We start from the raw sequence: 27,175 nt of genomic DNA on the forward strand, positions 1-27,175 counted from the left end.
GGACAATGACCCCAAACACACCTCCAGGATGTGTAAGGGCTATTTGACCAAGAAGGAGAGTGATAGGGTGCTACGCCAGATGACCTGGCCTCTACAGTGGTTTGGAGTGAGCTGGACCGCAGAGTGAAGGCAAAAGGGCCAACAAGTGCTAAGCTTCTCTGGGAACTCCTTCAAGATTGTTGGAAGACCATTCCCGGTGACTACCTCTTGAAGCTCATCAAGAGAATGCCAAGTGTGTGCAAAGCAGTCATCAAAGCAAAAGGTGGCTACTTTGAAGAACCTAGAATTAAGACATCATTTCAGTTGTTTCACACTTTTTTGTTAAGTATATAATTCCACATGTGTTAATTCATAGCTTTGATGCCTTCAGTGTGAATTTACAGTTTTCAGAGTCATGAAAATACAGAAAAATCTACTGTATTTTTATATTTTTATAGTACTGGGTCACGTGCCACAACACAATTTATAGCAAGCATTCCCACGCTTGGAATCTTTTGAAAACCACAGCAGTCCAAAGGACCAAATGCGGTTAATGACGCATGAAAATATTTATACAGCATATATACGCACCATCCCAAGTGGTACTGCACACAAAGCAATACGATATGGATTGTCTCACAAGATTGTAGCCAAAGGTTATACAACTTTCTTTATTATTGTTTATCGTCCAGGGAAAGACATTCTCATATCAGTTGAAGAACGATAGGTACCTAAAGAAAGAGGCCATCGAGCCTTAAGGGTCACATGATCAATGCTGTAAGGCAATAGACTACAGCAATAGGCGAATAAAGGTGTAGAAAGCACAACAATATCTCAAAGTCTTATACACGTGACCAGCTACAAGATATCGAGAATCTAGACTCCTAAAAGAGGAGGAGGGGAAAAGATAAAAGAGAGAAGTCACAGAAAGCAAAAAAATGACTTGATCAAGGGCGCACCCCATATATATAGACCAGATACACTGCCCCCAGAAAGAACAACCCATATGGTATAGATCCTTAATAATAGAGTCATATACTCATTACAAAGGAGGATAATATGGACAGAACCTCTTGGAAGCCACCAGGAGCAGGCTGACAACTTTGACGACAGATTTCCCAAGTCACAGTTTTTTATAGAAACCGGTGAAAAGCATTTCCTCATTGAGCCCTTGAGGTGCCAGACTCTTTAAGTTAAAGATCCACTTAGTTTCACAGCGGAGTAAGTTGTTTGTGATATCACCTCCTCTAATATTAGTCCGAACACTTTCAAGTCCCATAACTTTGAACCCGGACGTGTTGCCCTGATGGACATCCAAGAAATGCATTGCCACTGATGTTAACACCTTCTTCCTCTCTCGATCTCTACGGGCCGTGGAGATATTGGATAGATGTTGCTGTGTCTGTCTTCTGAGTTCTTGTGTCGTTTGTCCGACGTAAATTTTCGGACAATCGCAGAATATCGCATAAATGATGTTTCTGGATCTACAGGTGAAAAATTCTCTGGGTCGAATCTGAAAAGAGAGGGTAGAGACTGAAAAGCCATCCTGTGCTATCATATATTGGCAGATGGTACAGTTGCCACATGGATAGGAGCCATAAATCCTAGTGCCCCTGTTTAGTCTTGTAGTGGGCCGTTGGTAGTGGCTGTGACACAGAGAGTCCCTCAAATTTTTGGCTCTTCTGGCCAGCAAACAAGGTGATCTGGACACAAAAGGCACGATTCTTTTTTCACTCATAAGGATATCCCAATTGTTGTTGAGTATTTTACGGATATCCGCCCACCGATTATTAAAGGTGGTAATTACAGAAAGGGGACGAGAAACATCACGTACCTTTTTTGTGAGCAGGTTACTCCTATCTTGCTGTAAGGCATGTTGAAAAGCACCCGAGATAGCCCTTCCAGGATACCCCCTCTTCTTGAATCGGCACAAGAGATCTTTGGACTGTTGCAAGACGTCTGTATCAGTACTGCAGTTTCTTCTTAACCGAAGGAACTGTCCCTTTGGGATCCCCTTCTTCAGATAGTGCGGATGGAAACTTGTATAGTGGAGGAGACTATTGGTGGCGGTGGTTTTTCTGAATAGAGAGCTCACGATACCTGAGTTCTGGATGGAAAGTTTAAGATCAAGAAAATCAATGCTATGATCAGAGACAACAGATGTGAGTTTGATGTTACAAGAGTTCTCGTTTAGGTCCATAATGAACCTATTACAATCCTCCAAAGGGCCAGTCCATAGCAGCAGAATGTCATCAATGTAGCGTTGCCACACCAAAACATTGGATGTAAACGCCTGAGGTTTATAGACAATCAACTCCTCCCACCATCCAAGAAATAGATTGGCATATGATGGTGCACAACGTGCCCCCATCGCCGTACCAAATAACTGACGAAAGAACTTCCTATCGAAGAATGTCTTTCCCTGGACGATAAACAATAATAAAGAAAGTTGTATAACCTTTGGCTACAATCTTGTGAGACAATCCATATCGTATTGCTTTGTGTGCAGTACCACTTGGGATGGCGCGTATATATGCTGTATAAATATTTTCATGCGTCGTTAACCGCATTTGGTCCTTTGGACTGCTGTGGTTTTCAAAAGATTCCAAGCGTGGGAATGCTTGCTATAAATTGTGTTGTGGCACGTGACCCAGTACTATCATTATCGTCAGAGTTCTATATCGTATATTCACTGCCTCCACCTTTTTGGACTACATTTGCCATGTCTGTTAGACAACATTATCTCTTTGGGTGCATAGATGCCCGTTGGAGCTATATTTGCACTATTACCACTCTATGGCATTCTAAATTTCTTTTGGGATCCAATTATACAATGTACCTATATGGGTGTTCTTATTATTACGCTTCATATAGTATTTATTTTGGATATATGTTATATCAATGGAAAATATTATTTTCAGTAACTGCTCTAGATACTACGACATAGGACACGCGTACCATCTTATTTGGCGTCTTTAGTCATAGTTATGCAGACTATCACAGATACTATATGGTGCGCCACATCCATTGGTACTGAGTTTGTTATGCCTTGTGTGTAGCACACTCTATATATTTTATTATTTTGGTGTGAGGCATCGCACCTACTACTATTTCGCTCTGGCGCATGCGTAAATGTTTATTACTACCCCTCCATTTAAGCATTTTTGTTATGAAATTGGGGATATATATGAATATAACAATACTGGGGACCTCTGTCAATGTATGCGGTACATACATCTTTGTCGATCTTTGTACGATCCGGACATTCTATACGTACAGTGGGGCAAAAAAGTATTTAGTCAGTCAGCAATAGTGCAAGTTCCACCACTTAAAAAGATGAGAGGCGTCTGTAATTTACATCATAGGTAGACCTCAACTATGTGAGACAAACTGAGAAAAAAAAATCCAGAAAATCACATTGTCTGTTTTTTTATCATTTTTTTTGCATATTATGGTGGAAAATAAGTATTTTCTTGAACTCTAAAAAATTTTTACGATATGCTGGACGCTCTGTACGCACTAAATGCGCTTGCGCATTGTGCTGTGGCGCCTCCATGTTTGTACAACTTCTGACCAGCTCTCTTGGTAATTTGCAGTAGGTGACCGCTCTTAGCGCATGCGCACTAGCCGATACTTTCCATCTTGGTATACCCGCCGGCGTCACATCCGGTACCATGGTTACACTTCTGGTCTCCAACATGGCGCTATTGCGTCTATTATGGAGCCTGCTGTTGTTCCCTGAGGAGGATCCGCTCAGCTGTTATGGTAACTTATTTAGATAGTTGTATATATAAGCGTCAACATACGGACATTGTTACCTCTGCCCCTGACGAAGCCACTCCGTGGCGACACGCGTTGGGCTTCTTTTTGCCCCCCATGACTGACTTCCTACCGGACTAGTGCTGTTCCTTTCATGGGCAGGTTCTATATGGCGTTCTGAACTCTCGCTTGTTTTTTATCTGTATATTACCCACCTTTATGCCTTCCCCTTATCGGTCAGATTTAGCTACTGCTTACAGGCAGGTTTTTACCTGATCTCTTTATTCTATCTGTGCATGTGTTCTTTACCTGCCGGTTTTGTGGTTTAGGCGTCGCCCTGCACCCTATGTTGTACTTCTGTTATACTACCCACAGGTAGCTGGAGGTTGTCCTTTGGCTCATTAGGCATACGGGATGTGTACACATCTAAAGTATTAGATCCATCTAACTTAGGACACTGCCCTACCCGTATTTTATTGATACATTGTGTGTGTGGGCCTTTTTTTGGGAGCTCTACTTTTTATCCATTATGGATATAATCTCTATACGCCTATAGAGCACATCTTATTGTTTTTGAGCCCTGAACAGCTGTATATTGTTTATTCATTGATATCACATATTGTAGTGTGAATCTACATGCTATATCTGTATGTATTGTCTGGTATGAAGTCATTTTCTGGGTCTTGGGGGGTATTCCCTATTTGGGATATGTACCGTTTTAGTTTTTAAATGTTTTTAATTGTTTGCAGTGTCTTGTTTGACCTTAATAAAATGTATTATATTATTTATCTAGGATTTATTATTTTTTGGTGATCCCTGGTGTTGTGTATGTCTCTTTTCTTCCTTTTCATTACTCGATTTGTACGCAACCATTCTGACTGGATTGGTGGAGTCCAAACCCTTTGGAGGTGATTTTGTAAACATTTCTAGCTTTATGAACATATCTTCTTTGGAGTTCATCAGAAATCTCCTTTGTTCTTCCCATAATACACTTCCACAAATATGGTTTGAGGACATCAGACTTTGATAGATCCCTATTCTTTGAATAAAACAGGCTGCCCACTCTCACCCGATTGTCATCTCATAGATTGACAGCACCAGACTCTAAAGGTTCACATACTTTTTTCACTCACAGTCATGTAATATTGGATCACTTTCATAAAAAAATAAAATGAAAAATTCTAATATTTTTTACTCATTTGTTTTATTACTTTTAGGAATGGTGTGAAAATCTTGTGTAGTTTTAGGTCAAATTTATGCAGAAAAATTGAAAATTCTGAAGGGTTCACAAATGTTTGTGTAGCAATGCATTGACAATAACAATGTGCAATTAGCATGATAACACAGAAAATAATGTTATAACATATATACATTAGTATAAAATAAGCTATAAGGAGGTAGAGAAAAGAGAAAACTCACAAAAGCAGGGACAGGGCACGCCACATATACCGCTATATTATTACTACTTATTACAAGATAGCGGGACATGGACAATATATGAAGAAAAACTCAGTGTAAAAAAGGACGTGTGCAGAGGGTGGTAAATGCCGCAAGGACCGTGGATGACGTGATGGCCGTGTGATCAGTCACATTCGTGTGGAAACAGTAAGGTTCCTGGCTGGGCAGCAAAAGGAGCTTCATATAGTTCTTTTTATACAGTTAAGTCCATATATATTTGGACAGAGACGACTTTTTTCTAATTTTGATTATAGACATTACCACAATGAATTTTAAACAAAACAATTCAGATGCAGTTGAAGTTCAGACTTTCAGCTTTCTTTTGAGGGTATCCACATTAAAATTGGATGAAGGGTTTAGGAGTTTCAGCTCCTTAACATGTGCCACCCTGTTTTTAAAGGGACCAAAGGTAATTGGACAATTGACTCCAGGGCTATCTCATGGACAGGTGTAGACAATCCCTTCGTTATGTCATTCTCAATTAAGCAGATAAAAGGCCTGGAGTTGATTTGAGGTGTGGTGCTTGCATTTGGAAGGTTTTGCTGTGAAGTAAACATGCGGTCAAAGGAGCTCTCCATGCAGGTGAAACAAGCCATCCTTAAGCTGCGAAAACAGAAAACACCCATCCGAGAAATTGTTGCAATATTAGGAGTGGCAAAATCTACAGTTTGGTCCATCCTGAGAAAGAAAGAAAGCACTGGTGAACTCATCAATGGAAAAAGACCTGGGCGCCCACGGAAGACAACAGTGGTGGATGATGGCAGAATAATCTCCATGGTGAAGAGAAACCCCTTCACAACAGCCGACCAAGGGAACAACACTCTCCAGGAGGAAGGCGTATCAATATCCAAATCTACCATAAAGAGAAGACTGCATGAAAGTAACTACAGAGGGTTCACTGCACGGTGCAAGCCACTCATAAGCATCAAGAATAAAAAGGCTAAAAAACATCTAAAAAAGCCGCACAGTTCTGGAAGAACATTCTATGGACAGATGAAACCAAGATCAACCTCTACCAGAATGATGGAAAGAGAAAACTATGGCGAAGGCGTGGTCCAGCTCATGATCCAAAGCATACCACATCATCAGTAAACCCGGCGGAGGCAGTGTGATGGCGCGGGCATGCATAAACCCGGCGGAGGCAGTGTGATGGCGCGGGCATGCATGGCTGCCAGTGGCACTGGGTCACTAGTGTTTATTGATGATGTGACACAGGGCAGACGAATGAATTCTGAGGTCTTCAGAGCCGCCATACTGTGTGCTCAGATCCAGCCACATGCAGCCAAACTACATACTACAGATGGACAATGACCCAAAACAAAGCCAAAGCAACCAGGAGTTTATTAAAGCAAAGAAGTGGAATATTCTGGAATGGCCAAGTCAGTCACCTGATCTCAACCCAATTGAGCAGCATTTCACTTGTTAAAGACTAAACTTCAGTCAGAAAGGCCCACAAACAAACAGCAACTGAAAACCACCGCAGTGAAGGCCTGGAAGAGCATCAAAAAGGAGGAAACACAGCGTGTGGTGATGTCCATGAGTTCAAGACTTCAGGCAGTCATTGCCAACAAGGGGTTTTTAACCAAGTACTAAAAATGAACATGTTATTTAAAATTATTGAATCTGTCCAATTACTTTTGGTCCCTTTAAAAACAGGGTGGCACATGTTAAGGAGCTGAAACTCCTAAACCCTTCATCCAATTTTAATGTGGATACCCTCAAATGAAAGCTGAAAATCTGAACTACAACTGCATCTGAATTGTTTTGTTTAAAATTCATTGTGGTAATGTCTATAACCAAAATTAGAAAAATGTTGTCTCTGTCCAAATATATATATGGACTTAACTGTATATGATTGTATGAAAATGTCCTCATTAACAGAAAATAGAAATCTTTCTTTTGCCTCCATGCTGGAGGGGGACCAGCGACCCCAGCACCTACTTCAGCTGGATGAGAGTCAGAGGACGCACATCCAGCTGAAGTAGGTACTGGGGTCGGCTACTCCCCTTCCCACAGGCCCAGAAGACGATGACGAAGAGGATGTCGCATGTCGAGGGAGCAGAGGATGGTGAGAAGAAAGGGTTTTTTTGTAGAGCAGGGAACATATATACCACAAAGGTGTACAGGAAGAGGGACATGCAAAGATAGGGGACATATATACCAGGATGGGAGGCATATATACCCGGATGTGGGATTATATATACCAGGATGGGGACATATATACCCGGATGGGGGACCTATATAACAGGATAGGATACATATATACCAGGATGGGGGACACATATACCAGGATGGGAGACATATATACCAGGATGGGAGACATATATACCAAGATGGGGACATATATACCAGGATGGGAGACACATATACCAGGATGGGGGACATTTATACCAGGAAGGGAGACATATATACCAGGATGGGGGACATATATACCAGGATGGTGGACACATATACCAGGATGGGGGATTATATATACCAGGATGGGGGATTATATAAACCAGGATGGGGGACACATATACCAGGATGAGGGACACATACACCAGGATGGGGGACATATATACCAGGATGGGGGACACATATACCAGGATGGGGGACAAATATACCAGCATGGGGGACACATATGCCAGGATGGGAGACACATATACCAGGATGGGGGACATTTATACCAGGATGGGGGACACATATACCAGGATGGGGGACACATATACCAGGATGGGGGACACATATACCAGGATGGGGGATTATATATACCAGGATGGGGATTCCTATACCAGGTTGGGGGACACATATACCAGGTTGGGGGACATTATATATATATAAGTTGAATGGAGCTGGTCAGATGTGACATCATTTAAAGTGACATCTTTTTAAATCTATCATCAGAAATACACCACAATGGTAACCTATGGTATATTCTCCTTCATGCGGTCATGCACTGATCCATCTGCTTTCATCCACAGGTACGTCTGAACTGTCTCCTAATCTGGAATAGCCACTGCATACCAGAATCCCATGTACTTCTCTCCCTCTGTTTTAACTGGTACGCTGCTACTTTTTCCCTGACTTTAAAGGGAATCTGTCAGCCCTAAAATCGTATGAGCTAAGGCCACCGGCATCAGTGGCTTATCTACCGCATTCTGTAGACAACCTTCAATCTCCAACCACTGCCTACTGCTACAGATTCTTTCTTCCCTCGGCATCAAAGGCCTTGCCCTGTCCTGGATTGCCTCATACCTTTCCGACCGCACATTTAGTGTTTCCCACTCCCACACTACCTCCTCATCCTGCCCTCTCTCTGTTGGAGTCCCTCAAGGCTCTGTCCTAGGGCCCCTACTCTTTTCCATCTATACCCTTGGCCTAGGACAACTCATAAAGTCCCATGGCTTCCAGTATCACCTTATGCGGACGACACTCAGATCTACCTCTCTGGCCCAGATGTCACCCCTCTGCTGTCCAGAATCCCGAAGTGTCTATCAGTCATATCCTCCTTCACCTCTCGCTTCCTAAAACTCAATGTAGACAAAACATCATCTTTCCCCCATCTCACGTATCCCCCCTACCTGACCTATCTATTATGGTAAACGGCATCACGCTCTCTCCCGCACCTGAAATGCGCTGCCTCGGGGTAACTCTCGACTCTGCACTGTCCTTAAAACCGCACGTCTAAACTCTTGCCACCTCCTGTCGCCTCCAACTCAAAAATATTGCCAGAATCCGTCCCTTCCTCAGCTCACAATCTACTAAAACTCTTATGCATGCCCTCATCATTTCCCGCCTCGATTACAGCAACACCCTCCTCTGTGGCCTCCCCACTAACTCTCTTGCACCGCTCCAGTCTGTCCTCAACTCTGCTGCCCGGCTAATCCACCTCTCTCCTCGCTACTCCCCTGCTTCTCCCCTCTGCAAATCCCTCCACTGGCTCCCAATTCTCCAACGAATCCAGTTCAAACTACTAACACTGATCTACAAAACCATCCACAACCTGTCCCCCCTATATCTCTGAACTTCCCTCACGTAATCTCCGATCCTCCCAAGACCTCCTACTCTCCTCCACACTTATTTCTCCCGAATAGCCCCCATCCTCTGGAATTCCACGCCTCAAAATGTCCGATTATCCACCACCCTCGGATCCTTCAGACGGAACCTGAAAACCCATCTCTTCAGGAAAGCCTACAGCCTGCAATAACCATTCTGCCGCCTCACCAACCACCTGAGCTGCCGCCTCACCAACACCTGAGCTGCCGCCTCACCAATTGCCTGAGCTGCCGCCTCACCAATTGCCCGAGCTGCCGCCTCACCAACCACCAGAGCTGCCACCTCACCAACCACCAGAGCTGTCGCCTCACCATCACCAGAGCTGCCAACTCACCACCACCTGAGCTGCCGCCTCACCACCAACAGAGCTGCCAACTCACCACCACCTGAGCTGCCGCCTCACCACCACCAGAGCTGCCGCCTCACCAACCACCCGAGTTGCCGCCTCACCACCACCAGAGCTGCCGCCTCACCAACCACCCGAGTTGCCGCCTCACCACCACCAGAGCTGCCACCTCACCAACCACCCGAGTTGCCGCCTCACCATCACCAGAGCTGCCGCCTCACCACCACCCGAGCTTTCGCCTCACCACCACCAGAGAGGCCGCACCCCCGACCTTCTGTCTCTTCCCCATTACCCTGTAGAATGTAAGTCCGCAAGGAAAGGGTCCTCTCCCCTCTGCACCAGTCTGTCACTGTAAATTTGTTTACTGTAAATATTATCTATAATCCTGTATGTAACCCCTTTTCTCATGTACAGCACCATGGAATTAACGGTGCTATATAAATAAATCATAATAATAATATTATATACTGTGACAAAACACTCCGTGATCGCCTTTGCTGGGGTCAAAGGTCACGTGTTTTGTGCATTGAATTTCTGAGGCGTACAGCAGGTTTCCAAGTAGGCTGACCTCAGGTCAGATTTATTAAAGTGAAAGCAACACAGAAAAACAAAACATAAAAATAAATCCTAGCCTGTCCTGCACTAACTAAACAAACACTTTGCTAACTTAACAACTGGGGGGCTTCTCCCACCCACCTAACATCACACAATTCTTGAGCAGAGCTCTCACTCACGTTTGTCTCACACAGACAGGCAATCTGTGTGCCCCAGGCAGACGCTGGAAACCCCCAGCTGGTCATCTTTTATTCCTGCAATCATTAACCCATTAGCACCCTGAAGATACTGAGTGGCCTAATTCACATAGGACAAACACCTAGGCGAGATATACCTGCCTCCAACTACCACACCAGCATGAGTCTTACATACCCACCCCCCCCCCCCCTTGCTCAGACCACTCCGGTCGAGCAAGAACACTCTTGAAACAGTGCACTCGGGATAGGGCATCGGCGTTCCCCATCTGCACCCCAGGTCGGTGTTCCACCGTAAAAGAGTAAGCCTGCAGGGCAAGGAACCACCGGGTTACCCGACTATTACGGTCTTTGTGGAGGTGCATCCACTTGAGATGGGCATGGTCTGTGACCAGCCTAAACTTCCTACCGGCCAGGTAATACTTGAGGGAGTCAAGAGCCCATTTAATGGCTAGGCACTCTTTTTCAACCACCGCATACCTCTGCTCATGTACATTCAGTTTCCGACTGAGATAGAGGACCGGGTGTTCGACTCCGTCCCTCACCTGGGAAAGTACAGCTCCGACACCAGTATCAGAGGCATCAGTTTGCACCACAAACTCGCTGCTGAATTCAGGAGTCACTAGTACGGGCTGAGAGCACAAAGCCCGTTTCAGGCTGTGGAAGGCCTCTTCAGCAGCTGAGGTCCATTTTACCATGACGGAACCCTTCCCCTTGGTAAGATCCGTCAAGGGAGTAGCCATGGCTGCAAAATTGGGTATGAACCGGCGATAATAGCCGGCAATCCCCAGGAAAGCCTGTACTTGTTTTTTGTTCACTGGTTGTGGCCAGCCCTGAATTGCCTGTATTTTGTCGATCTGGGGTTTAACCACTCGTCGGCCAATCACGTAGCCCAAGTATCGGGCTTCTTCAAGCCCGATGTGGCATTTCTTGGGGTTTGCCGTTAAACCTGCATCTCGCAGGTCATCAATCACCGCTTGTACCTTCTGGAGATGAGTTTCCCAGTCCATGCTGTAAATTACGATGTCATCCAGGTAGGCAGAAGCGTACTGTCTGTGAGGCCTCAAGACTCGATCCATCAATCTCTGGAACGTTGCGGGAGCTCCGTGAAGTCCAAACGGCATATAGACATACTGGAACAGACCTTCCGGTGTAGCAAATGCCGTCTTCTCTCTGGCCGCCTCGGCCAGAGGAATCTGCCAGTACCCCTTTGTTAAATCCAGGGTCGTAATGTATCGGGCTTTACCAAGCCGGTCGATCAACTCATCGACCCGGGGCATAGGGTACGCATCAAATTTAGAAACTGCATTCAGTTTCCTAAAGTCATTACAAAACCGGATGGAGCCATCCGGTTTATGTATCAGCACAATTGGACTGGACCAGGCGCTGTGCGACTCTTCAATGACTCCTAAGTCCAACATTGCCATCACTTCCCGGGAGACGGCTTCACGGCGGGCTTCCGGAATCCGGTAGGGCTTCACATGAACAGTGACGCCAGGCTCTGTGACAATCTCATGTTTCACCAACTTAGTCCGGCCAGGTTTTTCGGAGAAAAACTGTCGGTTCTGTAACAAAAATTGCTTAACCTCAGATTTTTGTCGTTCTGAGAGAGTCTCGGCAACCTGCACCTCCGGTACAGTAGGTGAACAAACCGGACGGGGCAGATCCGCCGTTAGGGCAGAGCGGTCTTTCCAGGATTTTATCAGATTCACATGATAAATCTGTTCTGGTTTTCTCTTACCCGGCTGGTACACTTTATAGTTCACTTCACCAACTCTTTCTCGGACCTCAAATGGGCCCTGCCATTTCGCCAGGAATTTACTATCCACCGTAGGGATTAGGACCAACACCCTATCGCCGGGTGCAAATGTACGGACCTTAGCGCCTCTATCATAACTTTGCCTCTGGGCTCCCTGGGCCTGTAACATATGGTCCCTAACAATGGGCATGACAGCGGCAATACGATCCTGCATTTGTGTTACATGGTCGATCACCATTTTAAAGGGAGTGACTTGACCTTCCCAGGTTTCTTTTGCGACGTCCAGCAGTCCCCGGGGACGACGGGCGTACAACAGTTCGAAAGGCGAAAACCCTGTGGAAGACTGGGGAACTTCCCTAATGGCAAACAGCAAATAGGGTAACAAGTAATCCCAGTTCTTCCCATCTTTGTCTATCGCCTTCCGGAGCATCTGTTTTAAGGTTCTGTTGAAGCGCTCAACCAGGCCATCTGTTTGAGGGTGATAGACAGACGTACGCAACGGGTCTATTTGTAAGAGCCTGCAGAGCTCCTTCATTACCCTTGACATAAAGGGAGTCCCCTGGTCGGTGAGTATCTGTTTTGGAATTCCCACCCGACTAAACACTTGTACCAATTCCTTGGCGATCGTCTTGGTAACTGTGTTACGCAAAGGGACGGCTTCCGGGTAACGAGTGGCATAGTCCACGATGACGAGGATATGTTGGTGCCCACGTGCGGATCGGGGAAGGGGCCCAACCAAATCCATCCCAATTCTCTCAAAAGGGACCCCGATGATAGGAAGGGGTACCAAAGGGCTACGGAACTGAGATTTAGGGGCCGCGATTTGGCACTCTGGACAGGACTCACAATAGTTACGCACATCATAATGTATTCCAGGCCACACAAAACAATGCAATATCCTTTCTGTGGTTTTCTGTACCCCCAGATGTCCCCCCATTATATGTCCGTGGGCCAAATCCAGTACCTTCCGCCGATAAGGTTTGGGTACCACTAACCGTTGCACTGTGTCTTCCCCTTTTTTTTCTACCTGGTAGAGCAAATCATTTTCCAGAACCATATACGGGTACGCTAGCCTAGTGTCAGGTTCTACGGGTACCCCATCTATCATTTTTACATTTTTCCTAGCCGGAGTCAGGGTAGGATCTTTAATTTGCTCGCTGTGGAAGTCATCCACCTGGACTCCCAAATCTGGCAGGCAGGGTGCCGGATGGCTGTCTGCCTCCGCCTCTCGCTGAGGTTCCTCAGTTTCCCCCACCATGACGGAGAAGGGGTACTGAAGGTTAGATTCACTAACCTCCCCAGCAACATCTTCCTGTGGGGTCTCCTCTAGGGGCTCGGGACCTCCAGACGGCATGGGAGAAGATTCACGGGTACAGCTACCGTGAAGGAGCAACTGATTCTCTCACAACTGCCAGAAATAGGGAAAATCCCTGCCCAGGATTACATCCTGTAACAATGCTGGAACGAGTCCCACTTTGTGCTGCACTGACCCATAGGGAGCAGAAATCCATATGACCGGTACGAGCGGGTGTCACCATGCACACACGTCACAGAAAACTTGTCAGACGGACCAGACGGAAGTGCCACCAGACTAGCTTTCACCAGAGTCACCACACTTCCAGAGTCTAGTAATGCCACAACATTTTTCCCATCAACAGATAATTCACACAGGTGTTTCGCTGTATCATTTTGACCCGCATTCACACTCACTAGCTGTGTAACCAAAGACATGCGTTTTCTAGAGTCTATAACGTCGCACTGCATGGGTTCAGCGGTAACAGGACAGTTCGCAGAAACATGACCCTTCTCATGGCAGCGGAAACACCTAACAGGTCCCCTACTGAGACCACCGTCCAATACTCTTGGTCTCGGAGTGCGAGCAGTCCCGGACTCCTCCCCCACAGTTTTAAGCGATTTTCCTTCACCCGTGGTCCCTGGAACAGTCTTACCGGTTCCACGAGCAGGAGGCACAGACCGGGGGCTGGCGGTGTCGTCGGGAAGTCCTTCTGCCACGGAATAACGCTCGACCAACTCCACAAGTTGATCCGCTGTCGTGGGATTTCCTTGGCTTACCCACCTTTTCAGCGCTGGGGGTAGTACTCTCAGGTACTTGTCCAGGACAACCCGCTGGATTATTTCGGGTATTGTCAGTACCTTGGGTTGCAGCCATTTCTTTGTTAAGTAGATCAGGTCGAACATCTGAGACCGCGCCGGTTTATCTTGCTGGTATGTCCACTGATGTACCCTCTGTGCCCGGACAGCCGTCGTCACACCCAGCCGGGCCAGGATCTCAGCTTTCAGTTTCTCAAAGTCCTGAGCGACCTCCGGGGCAATCAAATCGGCCCATCGTGCCTTCGGCCACTTCTCTCTCAATGCCGTCCGCTCAAACGTTGTCAGGTATGCCTCGACGTCATCTTCTGCAGTCAGCTTTTGCCAGTATCGACTCACATGGATCCTCCTGGACTCTGCTTCCGGGTCAGCGTCAGGCATGCTCACCAGGCGCTGCGCCACCTGTTGGAGAAGTTGGCGGTCTGCAACCGTCATGTCCACTAACTCCTTCAGCTGTGCGGCCATCAAGCGATTAGCTTCGTAGTGGACTGTACTAAGGCTTTCACCACGTCTTCCATGCTGTTGCCTGTGCCACGGTATGCCCGCATTCTCCACCACAATGTGACACAACACTCCGGGATCGCCTTTGCTGGGGTCAAAGGTCACGTGGTTTGTGCATTGAATTTCTGAGGCGTACAGCAGGTTTCCAAGTAGGCTGACCTCAGGTCAGATTTATTAAAGTGAAAGCAACACAGAAAAACAAAACATAAAAATGAATCCTAGCCTGTCCGGCACTAACTAAACAAACACGTTGCTAACTTAACAACTGGGGGGGCTTCTCCCACCCAGCTAACATCACACAATTCTTGAGCAGAGCTCTCACTCACGTTTGTCTCACACAGACAGGCAATCTGTGTGCCCCAGGCAGACGCTGGAAACCCCCAGCTGGTCATCTTTTATTCCTGCAATCATTAACCCATTAGCACCCTGAAGATACGGAGTGGCCTAATTCACATAGGACAAACACCTGGGCAAGATATACCTGCCTCCAACTACCACTTTCCCAGTGGCAGCAGGATTCGCCGGATGTATCATCACTAAGCTGTAACCCAGCTTTCCCAGTGGCAGCAGGATTCGCCGGATGTATCATCACTAAGCTGTAACTCAGCTTTCCCAGTGGCAGCAGGATTCACCGGATGTATCATCACTAAGCTGTAACAAAGCTTTCACAGTGGCAGCAGGATTCGCCAGATGTATCATCACTAAGCTGTAACCCAGCTTTCCCAGTGGCAGCAGGATTCGCTGGATGTATCATCACTAAGCTGTAAGAAAGCTTTCCCAGTGGCAGCAGGATTCACCGGATGTATCATCACTAAGCTGTAATAAAGCTTTCACAGTGGCAGCAGGATTCGCCAGATGTATCATCACTAAGCTGTAACCCAGCTTTCCCAGTGGCAGCAGGATTCGCTGGATGTATCATCACTAAGCCGTAAGAAAGCTTTCCCAGTGGCAGCAGGATTCACCGGATGTATCATCACTAAGCTGTAACCCAGCTTTCCCAGTGGCAGCAGGATTCGCCGGATGTATCATCACTAAGCTGTAACTCAGCTTTCCCAGTGGCAGCAGGATTCGCCGGATGTATCATCACTAAGCTGTAACAAAGCTTTCACAGTGGCAGCAGGATTCGCCAGATGTATCATCACTAAGCTGTAACCCAGCTTTCCCAGTGGCAGCAGGATTCGCTGGATGTATCATCACTAAGCCGTAAGAAAGCTTTCCCAGTGGCAGCAGGATTCACCGGATGTATCATCACTAAGCTGTAACCCAGCTTTCCCAGTGGCAGCAGGATTCGCCAGATGTATCATCACTAAGCTGTAACCCAGCTTTCCCAGTGGCAGCAGGATTCGCTGGATGTATCATCACTAAGCCGTAAGAAAGCTTTCCCAGTGGCAGCAGGATTCACCGGATGTATCATCACTAAGCTGTAACCCAGCTTTCCCAGTGGCAGCAGGATTCGCCAGATGTATCATCACTAAGCTGTAACCCAGCTTTCCCAGTGGCAGCAGGATTCGCTGGATGTATCATCACTAAGCTGTAAGAAAGCTTTCCCAGTGGCAGCAGGATTCACCGGATGTATCATCACTAAGCTGTAACAAAGCTTTCACAGTGGCAGCAGGATTCGCCAGATGTATCATCACTAAGCTGTAACCCAGCTTTCCCAGTGGCAGCAGGATTCGCTGGATGTATCATCACTAAGCCGTAAGAAAGCTTTCCCAGTGGCAGCAGGATTCACCGGATGTATCATCACTAAGCTGTAACCCAGCTTTCCCAGTGGCAGCAGAATTCGCCAGATGTATCATCACTAAGCTGTAACCCAGCTTTCCCAGTGGCAGCAGGATTCGCTGGATGTATCATCACTAAGCTGTAAGAAAGCTTTCCCAGTGGCAGCAGGATTCACCGGATGTATCATCACTAAGCTGTAACCCAGCTTTCCCAGTGGCAGCAGGATTCGCTGGATGTATCATCACTAAGCTGTAAGAAAGCTTTCCCAGTGGCAGCAGGATTCACCGGATGTATCATCACTAAGCTGTAACAAAGCTTTCACAGTGGCAGCAGGATTCGCCAGATGTATCATCACTAAGCTGTAACCCAGCTTTCCCAGTGGCAGCAGGATTCGCTGGATGTATCATCACTAAGCCGTAAGAAAGCTTTCCCAGTGGCAGCAGGATTCACCGGATGTATCATCACTAAGCTGTAACCCAGCTTTCCCAGTGGCAGCAGGATTCGCCAGATGTATCATCACTAAGCTGTAACCCAGCTTTCCCAGTGGCAGCAGGATTTGCTGGATGTATCATCACTAAGCTGTAAGAAAGCTTTCCCAGTGGCAGCAGGATTCACCGGATGTATCATCACTAAGCTGTAACAAAGCTTTCACAGTGGCAGCAGGATTCGCCAGATGTATCATCACTAAGCTGTAACCCAGCTTTCCCAGTGGCAGCAGGATTCGCTGGATGTATCATCACTAAGCCGTAAGAAAGCTTTCCCAGTGGCAGCAGGATTCACCGGATGTATCATCACTAAGCTGTAACCCAGCTTTCCCAGTGGCAGCAGAATTCGCCAGATGTATCATCACTAAGCTGTAACCCAGCTTTCCCAGTGGCAGCAGGATTCGCTGGATGTATCATCACTAAGCTGTAAGAAAGCTTTCCCAGTGGCAGCAGGATTCACCGGATGTATCATCACTAAGCTGTAACCCAGCTTTCCCAGTGGCAGCAGGATTCGCTGGATGTATCATCACTAAGCTGTAAGAAAGCTTTCCCAGTGGTAGCAGGATTCACCGGATGTATCATCACTAAGCTGTAACAAAGCTTTCACAGTGGCAGCAGGATTCGCCAGATGTATCATCACTAAGCTGTAACCCAGCTTTCCCAGTGGCAGCAGGATTCGCTGGATGTATCATCACTAAGCCGTAAGAAAGCTTTCCCAGTGGCAGCAGGATTCACCGGATGTATCATCACTAAGCTGTAACCCAGCTTTCCCAGTGGCAGCAGGATTCGCCAGATGTATCATCACTAAGCTGTAACCCAGCTTTCCCAGTGGCAGCAGGATTCACCGGATGTATCATCACTAAGCTGTAAGAAAGCTTTCACAGTGGCAGCAGGATTCACCGGATGTATCATCACTAAGCTGTAACCCAGCTTTCCCAGTGGCAGCAGGATTCGCTGGATGTATCATCACTAAGCTGTAAGAAAGCTTTCCCAGTGGCAGCAGGATTCACCGGATGTATCATCACTAAGCTGTAAGAAAGCTTTCACAGTGGCAGCAGGATTCACCGGATGTATCATCACTAAGCTGTAACCCAGCTTTCCCAGTGGCAGCAGGATTCGCTGGATGTATCATCACTAAGCTGTAAGAAAGCTTTCCCAGTGGCAGCAGGATTCACCGGATGTATCATCACTAAGCTGTAACAAAGCTTTCACAGTGGCAGCAGGATTCGCCAGATGTATCATCACTAAGCTGTAACCCAGCTTTCCCAGTGGCAGCAGGATTCGCTGGATGTATCATCACTAAGCTGTAAGAAAGCTTTCCCAGTGGCAGCTGGATTCACCGGATGTATCATCACTAAGCTGTAACCCAGCTTTCCCAGTGGCAGCAGCAGACTATGGAATCACACTATGCTGTAACCCAGCTTTCCCAGTGGCAGCAGGATTCGCCAGATGTATCATCACTAAGCTGTAACCCAGCTTTCCCAGTGGCAGCAGGATTCGCTGGATGTATCATCACTAAGCTGTAAGAAAGCTTTCCCAGTGGCAGCTGGATTCACCGGATGTATCATCACTAAGCTGTAACCCAGCTTTCCCAGTGGCAGCAGCAGACTATGGAATCACACTGTGCTGTAGCCCCTCTCACCCATTGTGAGCTGCAGCCTTCAACATATCATTCATAGCACAGCTTTTCCAGTCTCAGGATGGATTACTACTGAGCTATAACCCAACTTTCCAATGCTCTGCTACCATCTCAGACTGTATAATCAGTAAACTGTAACCCAGCTTTCCCACTGTCCGCGGCGGCCACAGAATGAGCCATAACAATATCTCCTGAAGATGGAGAGGCTCCACATAGAGGAGGGAAATGATTGCACAATTTAATGGAATTTATTCTCTTATTATTCTATTCTCTATATTTCAGGCAGAAACTTCTAAAGAAACATAAGAAGAAATTTGTAAACTAAAGTGCGTTACACTGAGGGGCAAAACAGGGAATAAAAGCATCAGAAACACAAGGTGAAAACAAGGACAGTGTGCAGCCTGCGGCCTACAAGGGAAAATGAGAAAAGGCTCCAAGTGTCCAAACAAAAGCGCAGAATTACCCGGGGTGTAATGTGCACAGGGACGGAGACAGGGAGACACTCACCGTGTGCTGAGGAGGAGGAGAAGGACCTGCGGTGACGTCATCACTGAGAGCAGTCAGTGCGGGAGGAGAAGGACCTGCGGTGACGTCATCACTGAGAGCACTCAGTGCGGGAGGAGAAGGACCTGCAGTGACGTCATCACTGAGAGCAGTCAGTGCGGGAGGAGAAGGACCTGCGGTGACGTCATCACTGAGAGCAGTCAGTGCGGGAGGAGAAGGACCTGCAGTGACGTCATCACTGAGAGCAGTCAGTGCGGGAGGAGAAGGACCTGCGGTGACGTCATCACTGAGAGCACTCAGTGCAGGAGAAGGACCTGCAGTGACGTCATCACTGAGAGCAGTCAGTGCGGGAGGAGAAGGACCTGCGGTGACGTCATCACTCAGAGCAGTCAGTGCGGGACTGAGCCAGGGGCTCTCCTGCTCTACACACACGGCTCTGCTCTACACACACGGCTCTGCTCTACACACACACGGCTCTGCTCTACACACACACACACGGCTCTGCTCTACACACACACGGCTCTGCTCTACACACACACACATGGCTCTGCTCTACACACACACACGGCTCTGCTCTACACACACACACGGCTCTGCTCCACACACACACACGGCTCTGCTCTACACACACGGCTCTGCTCCACACACACACGGCTCTGCTCCACACACACACACGGCTCTGCTCCACACACACACACGGCTCTGCTCTACACACACGGCTCTGCTCTACACACACACACATGGCTCTGCTCTACACACACACACGGCTCTGCTCTACACACACACGGCTCTGCTCCACACACACACACGGCTCTGCTCTACACACACGGCTCTGCTCCACACACACACACGGCTCTGCTCCACACACACACACGGCTCTGATCCACACACACACACGGCTCTGCTCTACACACACACACGGCTCTGCTCTACACACACACACGGCTCTGCTCTACACACACACACGGCTCTGCTCTGCACACACACGGCTCTGCTCTACACACACACGGCTCTGCTCTACACACACACACACGGCTCTGCTCTACACACACACGGCTCTGCTCTACACACACACACATGGCTCTGCTCTACACACACACACGGCTCTGCTCTACACACACACGGCTCTGCTCCACACACACACACGGCTCTGCTCTACACACACGGCTCTGCTCCACACACACACACGGCTCTGCTCCACACACACACACGGCTCTGCTCCACACACACACACGGCTCTGCTCCACACACACACACGGCTCTGCTCTACACACACACACGGCTCTGCTCTGCACACACACGGCTCTGCTCTACACACACACACGGCTCTGCTCCACACACACACACGGCTCTGCTCCACACACACACACGGCTCTGCTCTACACACACGGCTCTGCTCCACACACACACACGGCTCTGCTCCACACACACACACGGCTCTGCTCTACACACACACACGGCTCTGCTCTGCACACACACGGCTCTGCTCTACACACACACACGGCTCTGCTCTACACACACACACACGGCTCTGCTCTACACACACACACGGCTCTGCTCTACACACACACACGGCTCTGCTCTACACACACGGCTCTGCCCTACACACACACGGCTCTGCTCTACACACACACACGGCTCTGCTCTACACACACACACACGGCTCTGCTCTACACACACACGGCTCTGCTCTACACACACACACACGGCTCTGCTCTACACACACACGGCTCTGCTCTACACACACACACATGGCTCTGCTCTACACACACACACGGCTCTGCTCTACACACACACACGGCTCTGCTCTACACACACACGGCTCTGCTCTACACACACACACGGCTCTGCTCCACACACACACGGCTCTGCTCTACACACACACACGGCTCTGCTCCACACACACACACGGCTCTGCTCCACACACACACACGGCTCTGCTCCACACACACACACGGCTCTGCTCCACACACACACACGGCTCTGCTCTGCACACACACGGCTCTGCTCTACACACACACACGGCTCTGCTCTACACACACACACACGGCTCTGCTCTACACACACACACGGCTCTGCTCTACACACACGGCTCTGCCCTACACACACACGGCTCTGCTCTACACACACACACGGCTCTGCTCTACACACACACGGCTCTGCTCTACACACACACACATGGCTCTGCTCTACACACACACACGGCTCTGCTCTACACACACACGGCTCTGCTCTACACACACACACGGCTCTGCTCTACACACACACACACGGCTCTGCTCTACACACACACACGGCTCTGCTCTACACACACACACGGCTCTGCTCTACACACACACACGGCTCTGCTCCACACACACACACGGCTCTGCTCCACACACACACACGGCTCTGCTCCACACACACACACGGCTCTGCTCTACACACACACACGGCTCTGCTCTACACACACACACGGCTCTGCTCTACACACACACGGCTCTGCTCTACACACACACACGGCTCTGCTCCACACACACACAGCTCTGCTCTACACACACACACGGCTCTGCTCTACACACACACGGCTCTGCTCTACACACACACGGCTCTGCTCTACACACACACACGGCTCTGCTCTACACACACACACGGCTCTGCTCTACACACATGGTTCTGCTCTACACACACACACACACATGGCTCTGCTCTACACACACACGGCTCTGCTCTACACACACACACGGCTCTGCTCTACACACATACACACATGGCTCTGCTCTACACACACACACGGCTCTGCTCCACACACACACACGGCTCTGCTCCACACACACACACGGCTCTGCTCCACACACACACACGGCTCTGCTCCACACACACACACGGCTCTGCTCTACACACACACGGCTCTGCTCTACACACACACACACGGCTCTGCTCTACACACACACGGCTCTGCTCTACACACACACACATGGCTCTGCTCTACACACACACACGGCTCTGCTCTACACACACACACGGCTCTGCTCCACACACACACACGGCTCTGCTCTACACACACGGCTCTGCTCCACACACACACGGCTCTGCTCCACACACACACACGGCTCTGCTCCACACACACACACGGCTCTGCTCTACACACACGGCTCTGCTCTACACACACACACATGGCTCTGCTCTACACACACACACGGCTCTGCTCTACACACACACGGCTCTGCTCCACACACACACACGGCTCTGCTCTACACACACGGCTCTGCTCCACACACACACACGGCTCTGCTCCACACACACACACGGCTCTGATCCACACACACACACGGCTCTGCTCTACACACACACACGGCTCTGCTCTACACACACACACGGCTCTGCTCTACACACACACACGGCTCTGCTCTGCACACACACGGCTCTGCTCTACACACACACGGCTCTGCTCTACACACACACACACGGCTCTGCTCTACACACACACGGCTCTGCTCTACACACACACACATGGCTCTGCTCTACACACACACACGGCTCTGCTCTACACACACACGGCTCTGCTCCACACACACACACGGCTCTGCTCTACACACACGGCTCTGCTCCACACACACACACGGCTCTGCTCCACACACACACACGGCTCTGCTCCACACACACACACGGCTCTGCTCCACACACACACACGGCTCTGCTCTACACACACACACGGCTCTGCTCTGCACACACACGGCTCTGCTCTACACACACACACGGCTCTGCTCCACACACACACACGGCTCTGCTCCACACACACACACGGCTCTGCTCTACACACACGGCTCTGCTCCACACACACACACGGCTCTGCTCCACACACACACACGGCTCTGCTCTACACACACACACGGCTCTGCTCTGCACACACACGGCTCTGCTCTACACACACACACGGCTCTGCTCTACACACACACACACGGCTCTGCTCTACACACACACACGGCTCTGCTCTACACACACACACGGCTCTGCTCTACACACACGGCTCTGCCCTACACACACACGGCTCTGCTCTACACACACACACGGCTCTGCTCTACACACACACACACGGCTCTGCTCTACACACACACGGCTCTGCTCTACACACACACACACGGCTCTGCTCTACACACACACGGCTCTGCTCTACACACACACACATGGCTCTGCTCTACACACACACACGGCTCTGCTCTACACACACACACGGCTCTGCTCTACACACACACGGCTCTGCTCTACACACACACACGGCTCTGCTCCACACACACACGGCTCTGCTCTACACACACACACGGCTCTGCTCCACACACACACACGGCTCTGCTCCACACACACACACGGCTCTGCTCCACACACACACACGGCTCTGCTCCACACACACACACGGCTCTGCTCTGCACACACACGGCTCTGCTCTACACACACACACGGCTCTGCTCTACACACACACACACGGCTCTGCTCTACACACACACACGGCTCTGCTCTACACACACGGCTCTGCCCTACACACACACGGCTCTGCTCTACACACACACACGGCTCTGCTCTACACACACACGGCTCTGCTCTACACACACACACATGGCTCTGCTCTACACACACACACGGCTCTGCTCTACACACACACGGCTCTGCTCTACACACACACACGGCTCTGCTCTACACACACACACACGGCTCTGCTCTACACACACACACGGCTCTGCTCTACACACACACACGGCTCTGCTCTACACACACACACGGCTCTGCTCCACACACACACACGGCTCTGCTCCACACACACACACGGCTCTGCTCCACACACACACACGGCTCTGCTCTACACACACACACGGCTCTGCTCTACACACACACACGGCTCTGCTCTACACACACACGGCTCTGCTCTACACACACACACGGCTCTGCTCCACACACACACAGCTCTGCTCTACACACACACACGGCTCTGCTCTACACACACACGGCTCTGCTCTACACACACACGGCTCTGCTCTACACACACACACGGCTCTGCTCTACACACACACACGGCTCTGCTCTACACACATGGTTCTGCTCTACACACACACACACACATGGCTCTGCTCTACACACACACGGCTCTGCTCTACACACACACACGGCTCTGCTCTACACACATACACACATGGCTCTGCTCTACACACACACACGGCTCTGCTCCACACACACACACGGCTCTGCTCCACACACACACACGGCTCTGCTCCACACACACACACGGCTCTGCTCTACACACACACACGGCTCTGCTCTACACACACACACGGCTCTGCTCTACACACACACGGCTCTGCTCTACACACACACACGGCTCTGCTCCACACACACACGGCTCTGCTCTACACACACACACGGCTCTGCTCTACACACACACATCTCTGCTCTACACACACACGGCTCTGCTCTACACACACACACGGCTCTGCTCTACACACACACACGGCTCTGCTCTACACACATGGTTCTGCTCTACACACACACACACATGGCTCTGCTCTACACACACACGGCTCTGCTCTACACACACACGGCTCTGCTCTACACACACACACGGCTCTGCTCTACACACATACACACATGGCTCTGCTCTACACACACACACGGCTCTGCTCTACACACACGGCTCTGCTCTACACACACACACGGCTCTGCTCCACACACACACACGGCTCTGCTCCACACACACGGCTCTGCTCCACACACACACACGGCTCTGCTCCACACACACACACGGCTCTGCTCCACACACACACACGGCTCTGCTCCACACACACACACGGCTCTGCTCTACACACACGGCTCTGCTCTACACACACACACACATGGCTCTGCTCTACACACACATGGCTCTGCTCTACACACACACACGGCTCTGCTCTACACACATACACACATGGCTCTGCTCTACACACACACACGGCTCTGCTCTACACACACACACGGCTCTGCTCTACACACACACACGGCTCTGCTCTACACACACACGGCTCTGCTCTACACACACACACGGCTCTGCTCTACACACATGGTTCTGCTCTACACACACACACACATGGCTCTGCTCTACACACACACACACATGGCTCTGCTCTACACACATACGGCTCTGCTCTACACACACACACGGCTCTGCTCTACACACACACACACGGCTCTGCTCTACACACACACACGGCTCTGCTCTACACACATGGTTCTGCTCTACACACACACACACATGGCTCTGCTCTACACACACACATGGCTCTGCTCTACACACACACACGGCTCTGCTCTACACACACACGGCTCTGCTCTACACACACACACGGCTCTGCTCTACACACACACACACATGGCTCTGCTCTACACACACACACACGGCTCTGCTCTACACACACACGGCTCTGCTCTACACACACACATGGCTCTGCTCTACACACACACGGCTCTGCTCTACACACACACACGGCTCTGCTCTACACACACACACGGCTCTGCTCTACACACATGGTTCTGCTCTACACACACACACGGCTCTGCTCTACACACACACACGGCTCTGCTCTACACACACGGCTCTGCTCTACACACACACACACGGCTCTGCTCTACACACACACACGGCTCTGCTCTACACACACACACGGCTCTGTTCTACACACACACACGGCTCTGCTCTGCACACACGGCTCTGCTCTACACACACACACGGCTCTGCTCTACACACACACACGGCTCTGCTCTACACACACGGCTCTGCTCTACACACACACACACGGCTCTGCTCTACACACACACACGGCTCTGCTCTACACACACACACGGCTCTGCTCTACACACACACACGGCTCTGCTCTACACACACACACGGCTCTGCTCCACACACACGGCTCTGCTCTACACACACACACGGCTCTGCTCTACACACACACACGGCTCTGCTCCACACACACACACGGCTCTGCTCTACACACACACACGGCTCTGCTCTACACACACGGCTCTGCTCTACACACACACACGGCTCTGCTCTACACACACACACGGCTCTGCTCTACACACACATACGGCTCTGCTCTACACACACACACGGCTCTGCTCTACACACACGGCTCTGCTCTACACACACACACGGCTCTGCTCTACACACACGGCTCTGCTCTACACACACACACGGCTCTGCTCTACACACACACACGGCTCTGCTCTACACACACATACGGCTCTGCTCTACACACACGGCTCTGCTCTACACACACACGGCTCTGCTCTACACACACACACGGCTCTGCTCTACACACACACACGGCTCTGCTCCACACACACGGCTCTGCTCTACACACACACGGCTCTGCTCTACACACACACACGGCTCTGCTCTACACACACGGCTCTGCTCTACACACACACACGGCTCTGCTCTACACACACGGCTCTGCTCTACACACACACACGGCTCTGCTCTACACACACACACGGCTCTGCTCTACACACACATACGGCTCTGCTCTACACACACACACGGCTCTGCTCTACACACACGGCTCTGCTCTACACACACACACGGCTCTGCTCTACACACACACGGCTCTGCTCTACACACACACACGGCTCTGCTCTACACACATACACACATGGCTCTGCTCTACACACACACACGGCTCTGCTCCACACACACACACGGCTCTGCTCTACACACACACACGGCTCTGCTCCACACACACACACGGCTCTGCTCTACACACACACACGGCTCTGCTCTACACACACGGCTCTGCTCTACACACACACACGGCTCTGCTCTACACACACACGGCTCTGCTCCACACACACACGGCTCTGCTCTACACACACACACGGCTCTGCTCTACACACACGGCTCTGCTCTACACACACACGGCTCTGCTCTACACACACGGCTCTGCTCTACACACACACGGCTCTGCTCTACACACACACACGGCTCTGCTCTGCACACACACGGCTCTGCTCTACACACACACACACGGCTCTGCTCTACACACACACGGCTCTGCTCTACACACACACACGGCTCTGCTCTACACACACACACACGGCTCTGCTCTACACACACACACGGCTCTGCTC

General features: G+C 49.8%; 1 protein-coding gene across 1 annotated transcript in view; it reads right to left on the reverse strand.

Annotated features, from left to right (window-relative positions):
- Nucleotides 1-627: 627 nt before the first annotated feature.
- Nucleotides 628-27,175, reverse strand: part of LOC138653153 (uncharacterized) — a 57,171-nt gene continuing 30,623 nt past the window's right edge. Inside the window, exons 2-4 of the mRNA XM_069743214.1 lie at nucleotides 19,049-19,122; nucleotides 1,814-2,086; nucleotides 628-1,492 (exon numbers count right to left, since the gene is read on the reverse strand). Coding sequence (XP_069599315.1) covers nucleotides 1,103-1,492; nucleotides 1,814-2,086; nucleotides 19,049-19,122 — 737 coding nt within the window. The 3' untranslated portion in view covers nucleotides 628-1,102. The remainder of the gene's footprint in view (nucleotides 1,493-1,813; nucleotides 2,087-19,048; nucleotides 19,123-27,175) is intronic.

This window comes from Ranitomeya imitator, unplaced genomic scaffold (genome assembly GCF_032444005.1).
Source record: "Ranitomeya imitator isolate aRanImi1 unplaced genomic scaffold, aRanImi1.pri SCAFFOLD_113, whole genome shotgun sequence".
Taxonomy (NCBI): Eukaryota; Metazoa; Chordata; class Amphibia; order Anura; family Dendrobatidae; genus Ranitomeya; species Ranitomeya imitator.